This window comes from Pempheris klunzingeri, chromosome 7 (genome assembly GCF_042242105.1).
Source record: "Pempheris klunzingeri isolate RE-2024b chromosome 7, fPemKlu1.hap1, whole genome shotgun sequence".
In the NCBI taxonomy this organism is placed as follows: Eukaryota; Metazoa; Chordata; class Actinopteri; order Acropomatiformes; family Pempheridae; genus Pempheris; species Pempheris klunzingeri.
The window spans coordinates 22609857-22630210 of NC_092018.1; the positions used below are offsets into that span (position 1 = coordinate 22609857).

Genomic DNA, 20354 nt, shown 5'->3' on the forward strand with positions numbered 1-20354 from the left:
ACCACCCTGCTCAGCATTCTCAGAAGACCACAGTGTACTTTTTGTCATTACTGCACATCACAGTGTCCTCAGGAAAATGAAACCGTAAAGAAGCAATCGTGTCACTGAATCTGCCATGTTATAGTCAATGTTATTTCTTTTTTTTAAGGCAGAGTAAAAACAGGGCTGTAGCTAATACTGAGCATCAAGTTGCATGTGTATATATCTATATAATGATGATTAAAAACTGTCTGTTAAAAAGTACAGGTCTATGAACAAACTGTCTAATAGATATTTTTGAATTTGTCTTCACTACAAAGGGCATTGTGCTTCACTGTCTTCACTGATGTTCAGTGTCTTAATGGAAGAAGGTTGTCATGAACATGAATATAGATTGATTAAGTTTGGAGAACCTTTTCAGGTCTGAACAGTGTCTGCAAGTATTCCTCTCAGGATACGAGATGCCTTAGCGTTAGCCTATGTGCATCCTGAGAGGTGAAATCCAGGGCAAAAGAAAGGTTCCAGAGCAATTAAAAAGAATCTGAACAATAAAAGTGAGAGGCACAACGGCAGGATTCTGAAAAGTAAGGGGTGACATGCCCCCCCCCCCACAGGTGCGAATGAAGCCCTTGGGGAACAAGATGTTTTTCTGGAAACTTGTGTTTTGGAGACCTTGGAGCATACATTCTATGACTGAAACTTAAACATTGTGTGTATATTACTGACTGTAAAAATATTCAGTAATATATTGTGGACTTGATGGACTAGATGACTCAGTACTTCAGCACCAGAATGACATTTCTAGCTGTGCAGAGAAGGATCTAAAGCTCCATCCAGAGAGAGAATATAGCCAATATATCCATTCATCATTATCACAAATATCATGTCATTATCACTAACAGTGTAAACCCGGATGAAACCCAAACGCTCCCTGCTCTCGTGGACAGTGTCTTAGGCTCACCTCTGCTGCTCCTGCAGATGAACGGCAGTGGATCGGAACAGTCTGCCAGACCAAAGAGCGGCCGCTGGTCTGACCAGCTCTGCAGCACTCTGCAGCCCTGCAGCTCCATCTGCTGGCGTGCTGCTGCTCACACACGTCGTAGCATCACACATTCATACACACAGCGACACACAACATGACAAGAGTCAGCTTGAGTCCGTCTGACTCCACTGGGGAACATTTGAAACAATGAATGAGGTCAATATGAAGTTTTATTGAGAAGAGCAAACCTTGTATAAGAGCATGAAGGGGCCGTTCAGGGTCAACAGCAATTAAAAGAATCAGGAATTTCCTCTAAATATCAAAAACAACTAAACACAATCTAAGCTTAAACTGATAGCGTAACAAATGCCTGACAACATGGATCCCACAAGAGCAAAATAAAACAGTGGGGGAATTACAGTTCACCACTGCATGGAGCCCTGTTCTTCCCCGAGCTGCCCCCGCACTGCTAGAGCTGTGGGAATCCCCTCCATCCATCTCCCCCTCCCTTCCTCACTGTCACTCCCCTTCATTCTGTCTGCTCAGTCATCCTAATGTGTTTCCAGAGGTGTCTGTATGGCAACCACTGTCTGGGTTTTACAGGCCTCTTTAGGCAGAAATGATCTAACTGAAATGGAGGGAGTATCTGTCTGAATGTCTACGGGACATAGTCATTAGTAATGCATTCCCAACGCCAGAAGTACACACCGTGTCGGCTAATACCGTGAGTCGCTCGCTACAGTGCAAGAACAGGTGAAGAGAGACCGTGGATGTTACATACATACAAACATCAGTAAGGCATGAATTGAATTGAATTGAACTGAATGATCCTTATTATCAGGCTGCCCCAATAAGTCCTTAAAGACTCTCCAGCTGGTCCAGAACGCTGCTGCTCGTGTTCTGATGAGAACTAAGAGAAGAGACCATCTTTTATCCTGTACTGGCTTCTCTTCATTGGCTTCCAGTAAAATCTAGAATAGAGTTTAAAATCCTTCTCCTCACCTACAAGGTTCTTAATGGTCAGGCTTCATCATATCTTAAAGATCTCATAGTACCGTACTACCCCACTAGAGCACTGTGCTCCCAGAATACAGGCCTACTGGTGGTTCCTAAAGTCCTCTAAAGTAGTGATGGAGCCAGAGCTTTCAGCTATCAGGCTCCTCTCCTGTGGAACCTCCTTCCAGTTTGGGTTCGGGGGGCAGACACCCTCTCTACATTTAAGAGTAGACTAAAAACCTTCCTTTTTGATAAGGCATATAGTTCAGGGCTGGTTCAGGCCTTAGACCAGCCCCTAGTTATGCTGCTATAGGCTTAGACTGCCGGGGGACTCCCATGATGCACTGGGCTCCTCTCTCCTCCTCTTCCTCTCCATCCTGATGCTTCATGCCTCTTTAATATCTGCTACTAACTTGGTATCGGAGCCTTTCTGTGCTTTTCTTATCTCATTATTATTATTCAGATATTAACTATTGTCATGTTTTTCACTGTTACCATATTGCTCATTATTAGTCATACTCCTATTGTCAGTGCTATAGTCACTGTTAGTATGGTGGTTGCTGTTTGTTTTGTCTCTCTCTTTCTCTCTCTCTCTCTCTCTCTCTGTCCAACCTCCACCCAACACAGACCCCGACAGAAGCAAACACAAAGTTGGAACACAAGAAGTAAGATAGCAGGAAAACAAAAAGTAAAAAGCTGTCCTACAGTGAGTACAACTGAAGCTAACTTATATAGATATACTGTGAGCAAAATGACAGAATGAAAGGAATGAATATGATGAAAGCTAGTAAAGTTGGTATAGAATTCAGTCATGCATTATAAAATTTTCACTTTTTCTGATGAATGACAGGGTGAGCGAGGGCATTTTGTCATTCATTTTGGTATAAAGCATTTTGAAGTAACTTTCATTCAATTCATTCAAACAAAAACTCCCACCCGCTCACAAGTAGTTTGTTTTACAGACAGTTCTGATATAGTTACAGTCCTCCAAGTTAGAGATTCTGGAGGAACTTAGGTTGCTTTCTTGATATGCTAAAAAAGCGTGTTGGAAAGACACTGCGTGAGCATCATTCAAGACTGGAATGAAAGACGTATTCCAGTGATTTACTAAGCCACTTCCATTAAGTTTGGGGACTCCCAGGTTAGAGATTAAAAGAGATCATCAGAGATCTCCTGACTTTTACTCCTTATCCCGTATTGGCCGTTCATCAGGACTATTTTTTCAGACCATACAAAGCTCCCCCAGAGCCACAGAAGACATTATACAAGTATTCGCAAATCCTGAGTTGTACTCCTCTTCACATCCTCTGGCTCATTTGGATTATGTTTGATTATGTTTTATTATGCACTGCAGTTGTTCTTCAGCATAGTTTAGTTTAGTTGGGGAAAGGTGACAAAGGTCCTATGTAGCACCCAGGAACATGATTACTACAGTCCAATGAGGCAAGAAACACAAGAATGTAGGCAATCAGACAGGCTGATTATAAAATCAACAGTTTAGCCAGATTGTCCTGGAGGTAAAATCAAAAGTCAGCCATTTGAAATGTTTAAATAAAGTGTCATTGCACAGGAAAACTGTGTGCATGCACAGCTATGGTAAATACATTAGGTCAAACTTCAAGAACAAATCAAGGAGTCAGTCAGTAAACGTTTTGGATGATCCGATTTGTTGCCTCGTTGAAATAATTTTCCCTAGACCTGTTTCTTTTTCTTTTTCTCTTTCTTGCTCTTTCACACCCAGATCTTAGCATATCATTGATGCAAAAAATAAAACTACAAAAACAGGAATGAAGTTAAATCCAAATGATCCTATATGAAGGAGACCCCATGAAGAACACAACAACAAAACTACAAGCCTGTGTCATGTGAACTCACCATGACTGTACTGACGAGAATGAGACTATAGTAAGACCACTTTCACCACTTTCAAACTCAAATCAAAATAGTGTCAGAGCAACACTACAAGCATTATTATTTATACAAATTTCTCCAACAAATGTCTGACTGTCAGAGGACTTAAGACGAGCTTTTACCTGTGCCTCCTTTCCAAATGAAGCAACATTTGGACCAACCGTAGCCCTACATAAAGAAATAAACAAATAGGAAAAAAAAAACACAAATGCAATGCTTTGGCAATGCAGTGCAGTGCAGACTGACAACCTAGTTGTATCTCAGCCATGTATCTCTACTGTTCATCTGGCAAAAGTTAAACAGATTGTCATTGACATCATTTCCTGACTTCCAGTATGCTACCAGTTTATTTATAGTGATACATGCTGTAAACCCCTTTGCAGTGTTTTAATGACTGATAGGCCTTTAAACTCATGGATCTGTTGCTCAAACTCATTTAGAGGAACCCTTTAGAGGAGGTCCAGCCCCTCGCCTACAGAGACATTACTGTAGTTGTGTTAAGGCATATTTAGGCATAGGAAGATTGAATATAACATAAACATTTGGTGGACCAATTGGAAAGGTCCAAAGGGATCAGACTGATCACCCATTCTGAGATACTGACTTAAAATGGGACTCAGCATATACAAAATGTGATCTTACCTGGGCAAAACAGAAGGACGTTCACCTCTCTTACCACTGGATGGCTGCTTAGGTGATCAAGATTCCAACTGAAAAGCACTTCCTGGGTCACAGGTGAGCATGCGTTGAGGGCAAGTACGTGCCTTAATTCCAGAGACGTATTCCAAACATTCAGGTCAGTGATATTTCCAAAAAAGGGTTCTGTGAAATTCCCTCCAAATGAATCTTGGTCCTGACCCAAAATGAATATCCCCTCCCCGTAGATATCCCTGGAGGTGTCTGTGCCTGAGCCCATGTCTTTCCTGTTTCCATCCACATAGATAACCCAGTGGTCACTGCTTCGGCGCCATGTGACACAGATGTGATGCCAAGCTCCGTCATTGGGGAAGGATGCCTTATATGGCAGATGCTTTCCGTGGATGATAAGTGCCAGGAGGATGCGTGCCTGCATGTCCACTTGGCCTCTTAGCTGGAACTCATTGGTAAATACGGGTGCGGCGTAGGAGAAGATGGTGGACACTTCATTCCACTCTGGGTTCCATTGAACACGAACACACACACTGAGGGAAGACATGGCAGGAAAGGATATATTGACCCGAGCAAAGCCCTCATGGGATTCCTTTGGGAAGTGTAGACCTGAGAATTGTGAATCTAAACAAGAGCAGAAGAAGATGCCATCAGTCATATGAGATGTTTTACTTTTGTTTTTCTTTATTTGCTCTATTAGCTTGTAGCTCCCCTGATCTCACTCACATTGTTTGGAGAGGGCCACGGGCTTGGAGGCTGCTCTGCTAGGATCTCTGACCCAGATAGGTAAACTAAGTCCAGTCTGCTGAAGCAGATCTGAGGTTCCTTCAAGGTCCTCTGAATGTTCTAGGGTGGCAAGGGAGCTGAACTGGCCTCTGCACAAGCTTTCAGCCTTGGAGAAGGCCAGCGAGTCATTGACCAGCTGGAAGGCCCAGTGAGAAGTTAGATGGACCAGTCTGGATTGTCCTGAGGAGATACAGACAGAGCATTTACAAGATCGAAAAATAGCGAGTCATCAATTAAATAGATATTTCATGTTTTTTGATGGATTGTGAATATGGAAACGAGAAGAAGTGACTTTAAACTGCTGGCCACTAAATGACCACTGAAAGTGATTAGACGTCTCACCATGTGAGGCACCCACTCTGTCCGGCTCAGCATGTGTTGGCTCACCCTCACATACCACCTATAGGCGAAACAGTCAAGTTTAGTTCACTTATTTAACAGTTACTGTGGAATATTTCCATGCACATTTAACGTAAGCAACATTGAAAATATGGAGTTAATCTGCCATTTCAAAATAAAATACAGGGAATATTTCAAAGCCTGGAAGGTCAGACATTGAAATCTTCCACCATTGATGCACTGAATAGCATTTTCAAACAACAATGAAATGTTAACACAAGTTAAAATGAAACACACAAAAAAACAGTTTGCATGGCTCTTGTTATATTGTAGTATAGATTGAGAAGGTCATTACCACAAACAAGAAGAGTATGAGTCCAGTATGTAGGGCTCGAGTCATCTCTAAACCAGTGCTGTCTCCAACTGAAATAAACCACTGAGCTTACCCAGGAAATAATATTTCTGCAAGATCCAGATGAACTTCACTTGAGAAAAAGGTCTGTGTTTCTGTCGTCACAAAGTAAATACAAGAACCTATTGATTACAGGTATTTACGCTTATAATATCTCAAATGTAGGTTTGAGTATTGCATTACATAGCAATCCAGAAGCATTCCAGCGTGTCACTCTTCAAGAGGTAGTTTTCAAAAAATCTGGAGTGCATGTCCTGATTCATTGCTGTGCCCTCAGTTGTAGAATCCCCATTTTCCTCCAAAGCTGCAGAAAGTGTCATTTGGTAATCTGGGAAGAAACTCCATGTGTGATATGATCAAACCCAAATCTGGTCCCGACTCCTCACCAAGTACCTTGGCTTCAATATCTAGCATATCCAGCAGAGTTTCTGGTCTCCTGACTGGGAGAGAGCCAGCGATCCCAGTGCCTCTGTCCAAGAGTCCCAGTCTGTCTCTTGTCTCCCTTCAGACCCCCCCCATCCCTCCCTCCCTCCTTAGTACCCTGAAGCCATCTGCCTTTGTCATGCAAATGGAGTCATTTTTTAAAAGGACCCTACTAACGTAAGCAGTGTCGAGCATTTGGCAGAGAGAGTTCATCAAGAGCAGCAGGGGGGGCGGAAATTTTTACACATGGCCCTTCTTTATGCCCTCTATAGGACTCTCTAAATTTAACTAGAGCATCTGTTTTATTGCTGAACTTCATAGTCAATAAAAGATTGGTACTAGTCATGTAATCAGTGTACAGTAAACCGTAAAGTTTGTCTGTTTGGGTGGCTTTCATTTGGGGGTTTTAAGCAACATGCTTGACAAGCTTCTGTATCCACGATACACCTGCCAAATACTTTCCACTGGCATTTGCAGATGAACAGATTAATGCCTATGTAATCCACATCTTTACAGATGTAAAGATTGCATCCCCAAAATCTAGATTTGGGCAAAAAGAAAGAAGATAAGAACAAGAACAAGCCAGATGTTACAACCATGGCTGACTGAAATGAACTGCCTGTAAAGCATCATCCTTATCATCATTTCTTCTTACAAACAGTATAACTAACTTAGTAGACTTGTTCTGTTGAGATGATTTTATTTCACTTTGGATTTTATTACTCCAGTTTATGCTAATTAGGGTTGTATTATCTCTATGGGTTATGATTGCACTGTAGTCATTAAAGCAATCTAAGGCCTGACAATATGGCGACATCACTAATAAGAAGGGATGGGAAACACAAGCAGTCAGACTGTTAATTCCTGCCTGACAGGAGGTAAACAGTAAACAGATAGTAGCTAGTTAGTAGTTCGATTTAAGCGGAGATACACTTAAAGCTGGCTCACTTTGACGAACGCAATGGGCAACACATCCTCATACCGAAACGACAGAAAAGGTTGATTCCCAGTGACTCCCAAAATGACATAAACATACGAGCACTTTCAGTGCCCTCTACAATATGGAGCCGCAAGCAAGCACACAACTTAAGTTACATTACATACGTCACTTCAGTTAACATTGCAAAATGGTTGCAGTTTGGTCATGCTTAAGCACCAAAACTACTTTGTTAGGTTGAGGCACCAAACCTCCATGGTTTGGTTTAGGAAACGTTCATGGCTTGGGTTAAAATGTGTACATTAGTCGTGGAAGTGATGTTATGTTACGTATGAGACGTAATTTAAGTTTAGTTACGAAACATACATACTGTGAGTTACATTAAAGTTACATGTGAGAAACGTGTCCTCTCTTACACTACGTTACCTGACTTCTGACAGGTGGGCACCAGTGCTGGGTGAATTGTTTACAACCTGTCTGATCATTTTTCTTACTTCTTTTTAGCACACAGGAGAAGTTAGCCTTCAGGGCTCTCAGCCAGGAAGCTTTTGCGACCAAAATTCACAGGTAGGGTTAGGATTACCCTAAAGCTTACTGCCTGTTGGCAAACTTATCCCATGTGCCTCTTCTTTAGTGATATTGACTATGTAACTACCAACTAACTAACTTTTTGAGTTATCACAATTGCAAAAATCCTCTAACGTGAACATCTTGCCTAGTGTGGCTTTACACACACCTGCTTAGACACACACAAAGACGGGTGTACTTAAGAGTAAGCCTTCTGGAGTAAAGCCTCAACATCCCTAATGCCCAGAATCCAGTTATACAGACAAGGACTGATTAAAACAAAGCCAACCATTAGTATTCCACCTTGGTATCCACTTGTGAAAACTGGACAAGAGCCCACAGGAACAAAGGCTCTTCCAGACTGAGACTGCTGGACATCTCTCTCCCTCATGGCCTCCTCTCTGAACAACTTTCTCCTTCAGTCACGCAGGGGCTTAGGCGTTGCTGTGAACACCCTAGGGTTTTTCTTGTCAGTGTTTGCACTGAAGAGAAATGGGTAGGGATCGACAAAGCTTGAACGCTTTCTGCAAAGTACAAACAGGGATTTATGTTCTAGAGTTTCAGATCAAAAACAAATGCTTCTAGTTAAGGTTTCTTTGCTCAGTGTAACTCAAATAACAGGTATTTGCTTTCCTGTGTCATCTAAATATATTCTGCCGTAAAGGTCAGATCACTGAAACTGCAAATGTAGCTACTGTATGTTTTCTCTTACCTCTCATGGTAACCAGCAATGTGGACAGCTTCGGTTTTATTTTGTAAAGTTTTGAGATATTCTTGTCGTGAGTCACGAGTCTTGAGATTCCTGCCAATGACTGGAATGGGACTGGTTATTTCTACCTGTCTGTCCATTGTTGTTTCATGTTTGCTCTGATGAAGGTCTGATAGACCAAAAGCTTAGCTGTTACAATGATTTACTGCTAAGAGTGTGTGTGAGTCTGATAATAGGGTGTCTTTCCATATTTCATTTCCCTTGGTTTGCTTTGATGAATTTTATTTATTTTTATTATTATGAAGAGACCCCTACCTGTATATAATCTGCTGAGAGGACTATGAAGTAACTGATATTTATATGCATTTACCTCTGATTTATACTGAGTTTTTAATTAGCTAACTGAGTGGAGAGTTGCACTGAGTTAGTGATTGATGCTGTTAGTACTGTGAATAACTTGCTGAGTGTGGCAGTATTAACGTGTATTATTTTGTTGTATTATCGTAATGATTAATGATTTTGTGTTATTCTTGCTAACTCAGGATTGGTGTCTTGACCCCCTCCCCTGCATACACCCCATTAACAAAGGGACCACACTGGAAATAAGCCTCTGGGATTTGTTTTGTATCCTATCCTGACTTTTCCTTTTATGTAAACCCTCAGAACCGTTGCAGTACCACCTAGTGAAAGCCAGAAGACTGATGAGTGACTCCACCACTACAATGACACAGAAAGATAGAAATAAAGATGGACAATGTTGGAGTATAATCTATTCCCTTTCAGCAACTGATACATTAATGTGACCCTAGATTAAAGTTGAACTTTAATTATTGTTATTTCTCAGGATAGTAAAATCATCCAACTCAGTCTGACAGCTAACAACGGAGCATCAAACCAGATGCCCCACTGCTGCGTCACTGCAGCAAAACCTATTGAAAGGTCATGTATAAAACCTAACCATCACATTAAAAGTTGCCATCTGGTCTTTATGCTCTGACATAATATAATGTAGTTGTACAAGGTCCGTGGGTAGGATGTTAACACAGTGCACACACGATGCCTCACAGGACAGTGTGCCATATCCTCAGTGTATTGCATATTATTGCAGTAAGTGTGCATTGAATATACGCCCACATTGTACTCTTGTGTGACTCTGCTCCAAAGGAACCTCTGCACTAATACACCGGACAAATTCCCGGTGCTATGACTTAACAAATAAAGTTGATCTCAAAAGGTGGAGGGCGGTACACTGCAGCAATAGCAAAAGTGTTCATTTCACTTTGAAAAGTTGGAAAAAGACGTGTCTCGCTTAGAATAAGGTTCATATAACATTCATTTGAAGGCTCTTTTAAGGGAGCTAGTGATGTTGGGATCTAAGTCAAATGCAAATTAAACCTTTGAGTGCCTCAGACCCTCTTCTTTTGTTGAGATATTTTAGCAGTTTTTGTTTAGAAGTTCTGCTGTTGATTGAGTTTTGCCGTGGACATTTCTGGCGCCAAAGGATGCTCATTCTACCACCTAGCTAGCACAACTCATGTGCTTTCTAAATTAGTTTCTCATGAGGTATTTCACAAGAGGGGTTACTTGCCTATATTTTGAAATCAGACATGATCATTTCTTTTTAGCTTTGGTGATTCCCTGGCATCTACTGTCAACATTTCCACTTTGGTGAAATATATATAGTTTGTCTAATGTTTAGTGCTGGTTAGCAAATATTAGCAAGCTAACACAAAATCAGAATGTTAGCAATCACACAGAACGTTTTTCTACAACAATCTTTTCCAAAGTGGTGAAGCTGCAGCTCTTTCATTAGGCATACCTATCAGTGATCAGAGTGGCTTCTGAAAAGGCAGCGAGTTTGGTATTTAAATTCTGGTGTATCTTAGGCCAGGAATTTAAGAGTGCATTTAGATAAGCATGTGACTTAGACTTAGACTTAGACTTTCTTTATTTGATCCCCCATAGGGGGAAATTTTCTTGTTACAGCAGCAACTATATAAACAGGGAGAGTGAAAAAAACAAAGCAATAGAAAAGACAAAAATAGCAAAAATAAATATAAATATAAATATAAATATATGGTTGTGATGAAATGAAATAAATATTTACACCATAGGATATTTACACTTTAGACAGGAATGGAATGACATATTTACACTTTAGACAGGAATGGAATGACAACAGGAATGGAATGACAATAATTAGAGATGGTTAGAATTATGTCTTAGATCAAATACAGTTCCAAAATGTGTCCTATCCTATAAAGTTTGCCCGTGGCTTCCATCTATTTTGGTAAATTAAAATAAAAATTTCCACTTAAAGCTGCTATAACCAATATTCTTATATTATCAATTTGCAACTTGCAGTTAAACCCACATAGAAACACCAACTGTACATTTTACTGTCTTTCAGTTAATTGTTTTGGTTTTAAGGGCAACAACTTTATTGTTTTAGTTCCGTCCCGCTGCTCTCATGAATATTTCCAGTAGCAGGCAGCTGCTTTTTTTCTGCTGAAAACCTACTGCACACTACCTGCTCAGCAGAAAACAACAGACGGTCAAAGTTAGAGAGAGGCTTTTGAACATAGTGGAGCATTTAGCAGCTCAAGAGCCAGAATATTTCCCTCAGAGGTTGGTGGAGATGAAAAGCAGAGTTAAAAGAGGGGAATACTGGAATTACATTCGCTAGGTTGACTGGCAAATCTGACGACTCCAGATGAATACAAATACCAATGAATATGTCGCTCCATAACTGATATCAGCTTGAAAGGTGATGCTGATGTTATGTTTGCAACTTTTTTCAGCTGCTCCCAAGTGGCCAAGAAATCTGACAATGCAGGTTTATGTAAAGGATCTGTTCTGTCTGAATGAATCCATAAGTAATTGTCTGAATGCGAACCATCCCTTACTTTAACTGCTAGATTCAGATTTCTGAAAAGGGCTCAGGTAGGTTGTTGGGAAAGATAAGAAAACTGAATTTTCCTTTTACCTCAGCATTAGTTGTTGAGAAGAAAACTCCTTGTAAACCTGACAGCTGGTGAAAATAAGGAGGTGCTTGAGTGGGACGACTACAACTTAGTGAGCTGGATCATAAAAACAGAGGCAGTCGCAGGAAAATGCAGAGCAAGAAATGCTAAGGCATTTCCCTGTGCATCCCGGAGCAACACGATCACAGTGGTGAAAAGGCCCTGACCTACTTAAAGCTAGAATGAGTAGGATTTATCGGCTGTGGTTAGTAAACACAGCATTCAAACTTGGCCCCTCCTCCCCAACTACGCTGACCACAGTTAGGATCAAGGTACTCGTCAGTGGATGAAGTTTCACTCTGGTTTTGGAACAAACTTTGTTCACTAGGCATTTCGCCTTGTTATATTTGCATTTGTTTCAGCCCTGGGTCCATCATTTTCACAGTTTCATCATGATCTATGATCTGGTCTGCACGTTTTCGTCAGCTGGAGGCTACAGACCCACTGCTATGCCCAGAAACATCGCAAATGCTAAAAAAAAAGAGAGAAACGGCACATAGCAGGGCCTCTGCAGATATAGATAGAGGACTGCAGACTGTCAGAATCTTTACTATTCATCAGGAAAATCTTACTCATTCTACCTTAAAGTACATTCAACATTTGGAAGATTTCTGTTATACAGGGCAAAAGTCTGAATTTACCCAATGAGTCCTAGGTCTGCCTACACTGACATGCTCAGATGCATTAATACCTACTTTTTTTAACGTATGTACAGATATAACAGCAACATATCAGAAGCTTGAGAGCTATTCTTTACATTATTAAGCTTAAGCTCAGTGTGCAAGATTTTTATTGGCTCCAAGTCAACACTACATGCTACACACTTTAGATCAGCAGATGAGCAACTGAGCATTCAGGAGGTGACTGTTCGGCTCAGTACAGCCACACGGATCCAACATATTTAACCGATGTATTTAACAGAAGAATTGCAGTTAAAGAGGCTCCTGTGTAATAAATAGTGGTCTGGTTTTTCCTTGTTATAGGAGTAATCTGTCATGTGTTTTGGCTGAAGTCAACAAAAGTCTTTGGCCAGAGCTCTCTTAATCAACAGACTTGGCCACAGTGAGCAGAAGCTCACAAAAGAGGCCGGGCTAATTGACCCCCTCCTTTTTGCTCGTTCTTCCCTCCACTGTAACTTTGCAGCCACTGCCACCCATTGTATTTCCATGACAACCTGGGGATTGTAAGAGCGGTATGGAAACGTCAAACACTCAGTGGGCTCGCATCGTTGCACACAAAAGGCCAGTGACCTACATGTGGAGCGAGGATGAAGGCTTTTCCCAGAACAACAGGCCCAGCAGGGCATTAGAGGACAGAAAGACAGTGACAAACCCCTTTTTTTGTCTCACCCAGCTGCTCGGTTGCAGAACGGACCTGAAATGAAGTTGACTCCTCTATCATGTAAACCTGTTTCATGGGAAACATCCTGCATCTTGATCGCACAGAGTAGTAATATTATATGAGGGGAAAAAAAACACATTTTTATAAATACTACGGGTTCCTCACGTACATCATGAAGCAGGAATGGTTTAAATATAGTTGGTAAATTCTCAACAAGCTTGAATCCCAAGTTGCACCGCTGTGTGCAGTGAGTGGGTGACACATCGTCTAACTCCGACAGTGTGACTTCAGATATGTAACCCATGAACGAGCTCAAAGGAAACAAGTCTGTAAATCTGCAGGCAGAAAATGGCAGAGTGCTCCCTTGTAAACAAACATTCCTGGCTGGTCAGTATTCAGGGGAAATGTTTGTCTGGCCTAATCTGGCAACAGCAGATAGTCTTTATGGCTGCCTCTCAGCCATCAATCAGGCCCGCCACTGAGGACCTGTTCAACGACAGCAACGGGAGGGTGGGGGGGTCACACCATCACCACGGAAACTGTTTTTGAAAGCAGCCACATAAACAATATAGGGTGTTGGTATGAAACAAAGAGGAAGAAAAGAACAGGGGAGAGGGGGGATGGGCTTTCCAGTGTTAGTCATGTCATCTTTGGACAGAACTGGGCTCAACCTCGAGTTACAGAATACCGAGCGGAGTCAACCTGTCTCTCTGCAGAAAGAGTTCATCCAGTAAGACGCAACAAGGTCCTCACACATATCACTCAGTTATTGTTCTCCTCTGATGAATTTATGGGATCAACAGTAAAGCAATACTTAGTAACACATAGATATGACTGTTATTAAGTCCAATATTGCTCTGGTACTTTGACTTTTTGTTTGTCTTTGTCTTGGGGTTGTCTTGTTTGCTGCCCAGGACTGGTGGTGTTGGCAGGTGCAGCTTGTACAAAAAGAGGAAAAATACACTTTGTAGTAATACCACAGCTTATTTACATGGTGTGTCTTCTCATCTTGCTCTCCCCTTCTAAGCTTGCACTAGAGAATCACCTGAGTTTTTTTTATAAGAGTTGGAATCCACAGATTTACTGAAGATGGGAATTCTGGAGATGCATGCACCTAAGCTAGCTGTAAATGGTCAATACATACCTCTAAACTTTGGGCTGGCTGCTCCCTAGACCACAATCTCTACTGTTTCTCCAAAATATCACTCAAAATATGACATGTGGGGGTGGCAGACTATCTTTGATGGAGCTTTGCAGAGTATGGCAAGTAATGTAATGAATACAGTAACAGTATCCACTATTTGTGGATCAATTTAAAATCAGGTTTCTTTAATAAATAAGGTAGGTTTTCACTGCTCAGTTTCTGACAAAGTCCAACATGTTGGACCTATGAAGATATCTGTAAGTGTGACATGACATCAGGATGACATGATACAATATAGTGGCATACTAAATTACAGACGATCCACTTGGTGTCATGGTGCACTTAGGTGGCATACGACTGGGCAAGGAGACTTGTTACATTTCTACATCATAATTTTCAACATGTCAAATGCAATAAACGGGCAATCAGAATCATTCATACATTTGTAATCCTCGTTCATTGATAAAACGCCAGTGGACATTGGAGTAGGGCTATGTGTGCTTCAGTTGTTCCCTCAGCAGAGATGGCCCCCTAGCAATAGACCAAGTGGTGCCAGAGTAACTAATATTGTCTTTTATGGGTATAGGAGTGGCAAAATGGTGCGCTAATGAGGGAAACATGGCAAAGCTTTGTATGTTGGTCGCGTGAAGGCTCCCTCAATGTAGGCGGCTGATCAAGGTTGCTCATTTTCGTTAAACTTCTGTTGACAGGTATCAACTGATTAAAGCTAACACTTAATGCGACATTAAGTCAATCTGGCAATTAGTCTTCAAGACATATCGTCATGGATCAAGGTATTGGACAGACACACTCGACAGTCTAACAGGAGCAAAAGATCCTTGGATCTTAGATAAACACACTTTTGTTTCTTTCGAGTTTATGCTCTATCAGCTTATTTATACTAATATCTAAGTTCTACTGAGTAGACTGAGGCTCTAAGAGAATTATTCGTTATCTACAGTAAATGGGATTCCATCCACTTCCTCCTCATTAACACTGGGGGTAAAAAAATAAAGATTTCACTTAGTCTTTGGTGTTTATGGGTAAAATGTGGGACAAGAGAAAAACACATGACAGATGACCTCACTGTGAGAAAAATGACTGAGTTTCACTCAGCTGCCTCTGTTTTGTGACCTTCCTGTTTATAGGGAATGAGCTGTATGTCTGTATGTATTATATGAGCTAACGTAAAGCTCTTTTATGGTGAATCCTCAAAGGTAACGGCTGGCAAGAGAAAATCCCATGAAGAGAGAAACCTGGAAATGAAAAAAAAGCAGCTGCAAAGGAAATATGGGAGACCATGAAACTATTGGCCCCGTGAGACAACAGTGAATTAATGTGATGAGGATTTTGCACTCAAAATGATTTAAAATGATGTGTATTGACAAAATTTACAAACTTTCCGCTGTGTTCAATGAACAACTCAGTTTAAATAGCTCAACATAACAGGTGGTTTCTCCAAATTAAACAGAAGCTGCCACTTTTAGTGACTGCTGCAGTCTCAAAATTATTCAACCCGTTCATGACTCTGCGCCCGTCTCTCTCGCCCAACAGTACTGCTATTCTGGTCCACACCCTTGTTACATCCCGCCTTGATTACTGTAACTCTCGTCTTTTTGGTTTACCTGACAAGTCCATCCATAAACTGCAACTGGTTCAAAACTCCGCCAGCTGAAAGTATTTCCAGAACCCCTTCCTTCAGTCATATAACTCCCATCCTACAGCAACTCCACTGGCTTCCTATCAAATTCCATATCACTTATAAAATCCTGCTTCTCACCTTCAAGGCCATCAATAACCTTGCCCCTCTGTACATCACTGAGCTCCTTCACACGAACATACCCAGCCGTGCTCTCAGGTCCTTCTCCTCCATCCATCTCCTCCCTCCCACCTGCTCGCTTGTCCACCATGGGGTCGAGAGCCTCCAGCCGCTCGGCCCCCCGCCACCTCTGGAACTCTCTGCCACACAACATAAAACATTCAGAGGCTCTCATCTCCTTCAAATCCCGCCTTAAAACACACCTTTTCAGACAGGCAAATTCCCTTTAATCTTGGGACTGGAATGACCTCGCTGCTGCGCTTTACTGCTGTTTTTATTATGCTTTGTACTATTTGTTTGTCTAATCTGAGCCCATTCTTCATGGGCAACAGCCTCCAGCTCTTTAATGTTCTTGGGTTTGTGTGCTGCAACCGCCTCCTTCAAATCCAGAGATCCAGAGATCTTCTGTGGAATTCAAGTGAGGCGACTGTGACGGCCACTCTGGTATCTTCCAGGACTTTTTCTGAAGCCAGCCTTGGTGGACTGTGAGGTGTGTTTGGGATCACTGTCCTGTTGGTCCAATAACGGCCAAGCTTCAGCTTCCTCACAGACGGCCTGATGTCTCCAGGATTTCCAGATACTTGATTGAATCCATCTCGCCCTCCAAACGCTGCAGGTTTCCAGTGCCAGAAGAAGCAAAGCAGCTCCAGAGCATCACCGAGCCACCGCCATGCTTCACTGTAGGTAGGCTGTTCTTTTTAGCGTCTGCCTCATCCTTCCTCCTCCAGACACACCTCTGATCCACAGACCTGAAAAGTTCCAGTTTTGTTTCAACGCTCCACAGAACAGAATCCTGAAACCTCTGTGGCTTATTTATATGGTTTCTAGCATATTGAAGCCGACTTGTCTTGTCTTGTGCTTTAGGGTCAGTAGAGGTGTACGTCTTAGTGTTCTGGCATGGAGGCCTTCAGCGGTTAGTACGTGTCTTACTGTAGGAACTGAAACCTCAGTGCCTGCTGCCACCAAGTCTTGCTGCAGATCTTTTGCAGTCACTTGAGGGATTTGGCCCTCCAGAAATCTGGAGGCAGCTGTTGATAGCTTCCTCTTCCTACCACGTCCAGGTTGTGTAGCCAGTGTTCCTTTAGCTTTGAACTGGTGAACTACGTCTCCAACAGCATCTCTAGGAACATTCAGTGCCTTTGCTATCTTTTTGTATCCTTTTCCTTGTTTGTGCAAGGCAACGATCTCCTCTCTTAACTTTTTGGACAATTCTCTTGACTTACTCACATTTCTAACATGCAGCCAAACGTCACTGTGAACAAACCCCCAGCAAGTCCAGGTATTTGATGTGTTCTGTGTCAAGCACACCTGATGCAACTAATGAGGTCCCTTGATTAGTTACATCAGATGTGCTTGAAACACCTGATTTGCAAATGAGTGCTCTTATGAGGGATTCTATTCAGGGGGTTGAATCATTTTGAGACTGCAGTAGTTGTGAGCAGCATTTTGTGTTGAACTTGAAGAAATCCACATAATATTATTGTGTTGAACTATTTAAATTGCTCTTATGTGAGTAAACACAATTTTGCCAATACACCTAATTTGCAATGGGGGTTGAACTGAGTGTAACTGTGTATGATGGATATACATGTTTTACTTCTCTTTACTTGTTTACTTTACTTCTCTATTGAATATTTCCATTTTATGCTCTACTTTCTCCATATATTAATTAAGATGTAAAGCATCACATAAAATATTATAGATTTTTTTTTATTCTATGCGCCAAATTGTATATAACATAGAATAAATTGCACCACTTAGAACAACTAATTAGTGCATCAGTAATAATCATCGAATGATTGTATAATTCAAAAGTGTGTTCCTGCATGATGACGATGAGTTATCTTGATACTTGATCAGCCATTGCTAATGATACTTCTCCTTTTACTAAAACTTAAATACCAGACTAAGTCTATTCCCTTTTTTGAAATTTGTATTATATTTTTATTTGATATTTTCTGATTTATTTATTTATCTTTATTATTATTCTACTTTATGCAATTCAACATAGTTCCAATACAAAGCTCGGCACTGATGGGATGCACAGAGAGTTTATAGCTATTGTTAATGCTCAACTCTTGTCCCTTGTTTCGGCTTTTACATATAAAGTTAAGTCAAATATACAGATGTCGGTAAATATCCTAAAAACAGATTACACTACAAATATAGAAAATTTGTTCCACCACTGAATGTGTGATCTTATGTTTTACTCAAAAGACCCTAAAACCAAATCTGCTAATTATTTTAATGACTGCTCGTGTTGTGGCAGCAACATTTGAAGCAATCACAACCGTCGCTGCATATTTACACCGCCTAGTGTAAGTGTGGTCAGATTCTCTTAGCACCATGGTGGCCTTTTGCTAAGTCCTTGTGTATTCTCTTTTCCATCTTTTCCTGACCTAATGACATTTTCCATCAAGTACAAGGAAAAAGGTTGAGGAAAAGAAAGGACGGAATATATGGCTATAGCACTGCAGCCTCAGTACGGTGTAAAGAGGATCCACAGGCTCAGTCCTCCGGTGATTGTCACTGTAGTAACCCTTCACTTTTGCACACTGACACCATGTGGCTAAAAGCTGCACAGCTTTGCCATATATCTTCCACAGGTCACCTTATATCACAACTCTGCTTCATTCTACTCTTTGCTCTCTCTGCGCTCCGTAAAAGAACACCTCACATTTCAAGACACCCACACCAAAAACTTTATTTAACTTTGTTAACTTTATCAACCTTTATTTTCCCCACTATTTATGCAGTGTGAGATCACTTGAATCAGTGTATACAGTTCCAGTCAAAAGTGTTGGACACACCTTCTCATTCAGTACCTCATGAAGCTAACAGGGAGCAATGCCAAGAGTGTGCAAAGCTGTCATCAAAGCAAAAGGTGTCTACTCTGAAGAATTTAAAATATAAAACATATTCTAGTTCGTTTAACACTTTTTTTGTTTTCTACATAATTCCATTTGTGTTCCTTCGTAGTTTTGATGTCTTAAATATTAATCTACCATGTAGAAAATAATAAAAATAAAGAAAAACAATTGAATTGGAAGGTGTGTCCAAACTTTTGAGTGTATGTCTTTTTGAATGGGATGAGACATACTTTTTCTACCATTCATTTATTTAATTCATTTTTAATTAATTGATTTTAACCTCAAATTCATCAGGGTTCAGCTTTAGTAGGTAAAATTGTATGAACTCTAATCATAGAGTTGGCTCTAATATACTTAAAACTAAACTATAAAAGGTAAGTAATTGTAATATTACAAAAGAATAAAGTAAAAGAAAGAAAAAAAGTGGGTCTTAAATACAGTGAAGCTAACTGCTCACTAAATCAGGAAAGACTGACAGAAATATGTGTGCTTATTTGTACATTCTAATACACATGTCTGTATGAACATGCATATACCTAAACACACATTCATTAATCTACATGTACGTGCACACATTAATGCCCCCCATTGGCTCCATTATTTTACTTTAAATAGCTATTTAGCTCATCTTGTTTCAAAACACACAGCATTACAGATTTTATTATCCATGCTTCTAGTTATGACGTCAAATCTTTCCACTGGTATTAAATTCCAGTTTTGTTACTTTTCTACAACCTCACACATTATATTGTGTGGGGTTGTAGAAAAGCCCATTGTCTGTGTGTGTACACGTGTTTCTGTGCCATGATTGCCTTTATCCTCCTCATACACACATGCGTTAAACTGAGATTTAAGGGGAGTGCAGATAAACTTTCTAGCGTCAAACCCTGTACAGTAAAGGAACAAAGCAAAATGAAAGAGGCTTTAACAAGATTAATTAGACATTTATATGCCAGGGTATATTCTTTTTCTTATTTATATATTTCTATTTATGTCTTGTGGTATGTTATATGGGAGAGGTCAGACGAAATCTCATTGTACTTTGCTGTATGATAACAATAAATCTGATTCTGATTCTGATTCTGTTGTAACCTTTGATCTCATAAACATCTGCCTATGGAGAGCACCTGAAAGCAGACGTATACAACATAGCAACCCATGTGTCCTCAATGGACCACTGATTTGAACTGCATTCAAGTGATTCAGCACGCCAAGCAGATGATTGGAATTCCGAGAGTGCGGAACCACCAGTAGTGTTATTGCCTGGTTGTCCTAAAGGTGTTTATCAAGGTGTGTGAGTGAAGCAACACAGTTAATATCTAGGTAGTATGTATATCACCTCAACCTGTATACACCTGTATTATATGTACATTCCATTCTCAGTCTAATCCGTATATTATATTTATATTTATACCTGTAGTTATTAGCACACATGTTCATAGCACTAATCTGTATATAGCATCTGTAA

The 20354-nt window shown here is 40.7% G+C and overlaps 1 protein-coding gene across 1 annotated transcript in view; it reads right to left on the reverse strand.

The window, feature by feature from the left end:
• adgrd2 (adhesion G protein-coupled receptor D2) overlaps positions 1-16611 on the reverse strand; it is a 36513-nt gene extending 19902 nt beyond the window's left edge. Inside the window, exons 1-7 of the mRNA XM_070833478.1 lie at positions 16565-16611; positions 15978-16156; positions 5997-6082; positions 5645-5702; positions 5243-5482; positions 4511-5140; positions 941-1066 (exon numbers count right to left, since the gene is read on the reverse strand). Of these exons, the coding sequence (XP_070689579.1) occupies positions 941-1066; positions 4511-5140; positions 5243-5482; positions 5645-5702; positions 5997-6082; positions 15978-16156; positions 16565-16611 (1366 nt within the window). The remainder of the gene's footprint in view (positions 1-940; positions 1067-4510; positions 5141-5242; positions 5483-5644; positions 5703-5996; positions 6083-15977; positions 16157-16564) is intronic.
• Positions 16612-20354: the final 3743 nt, after the last annotated feature.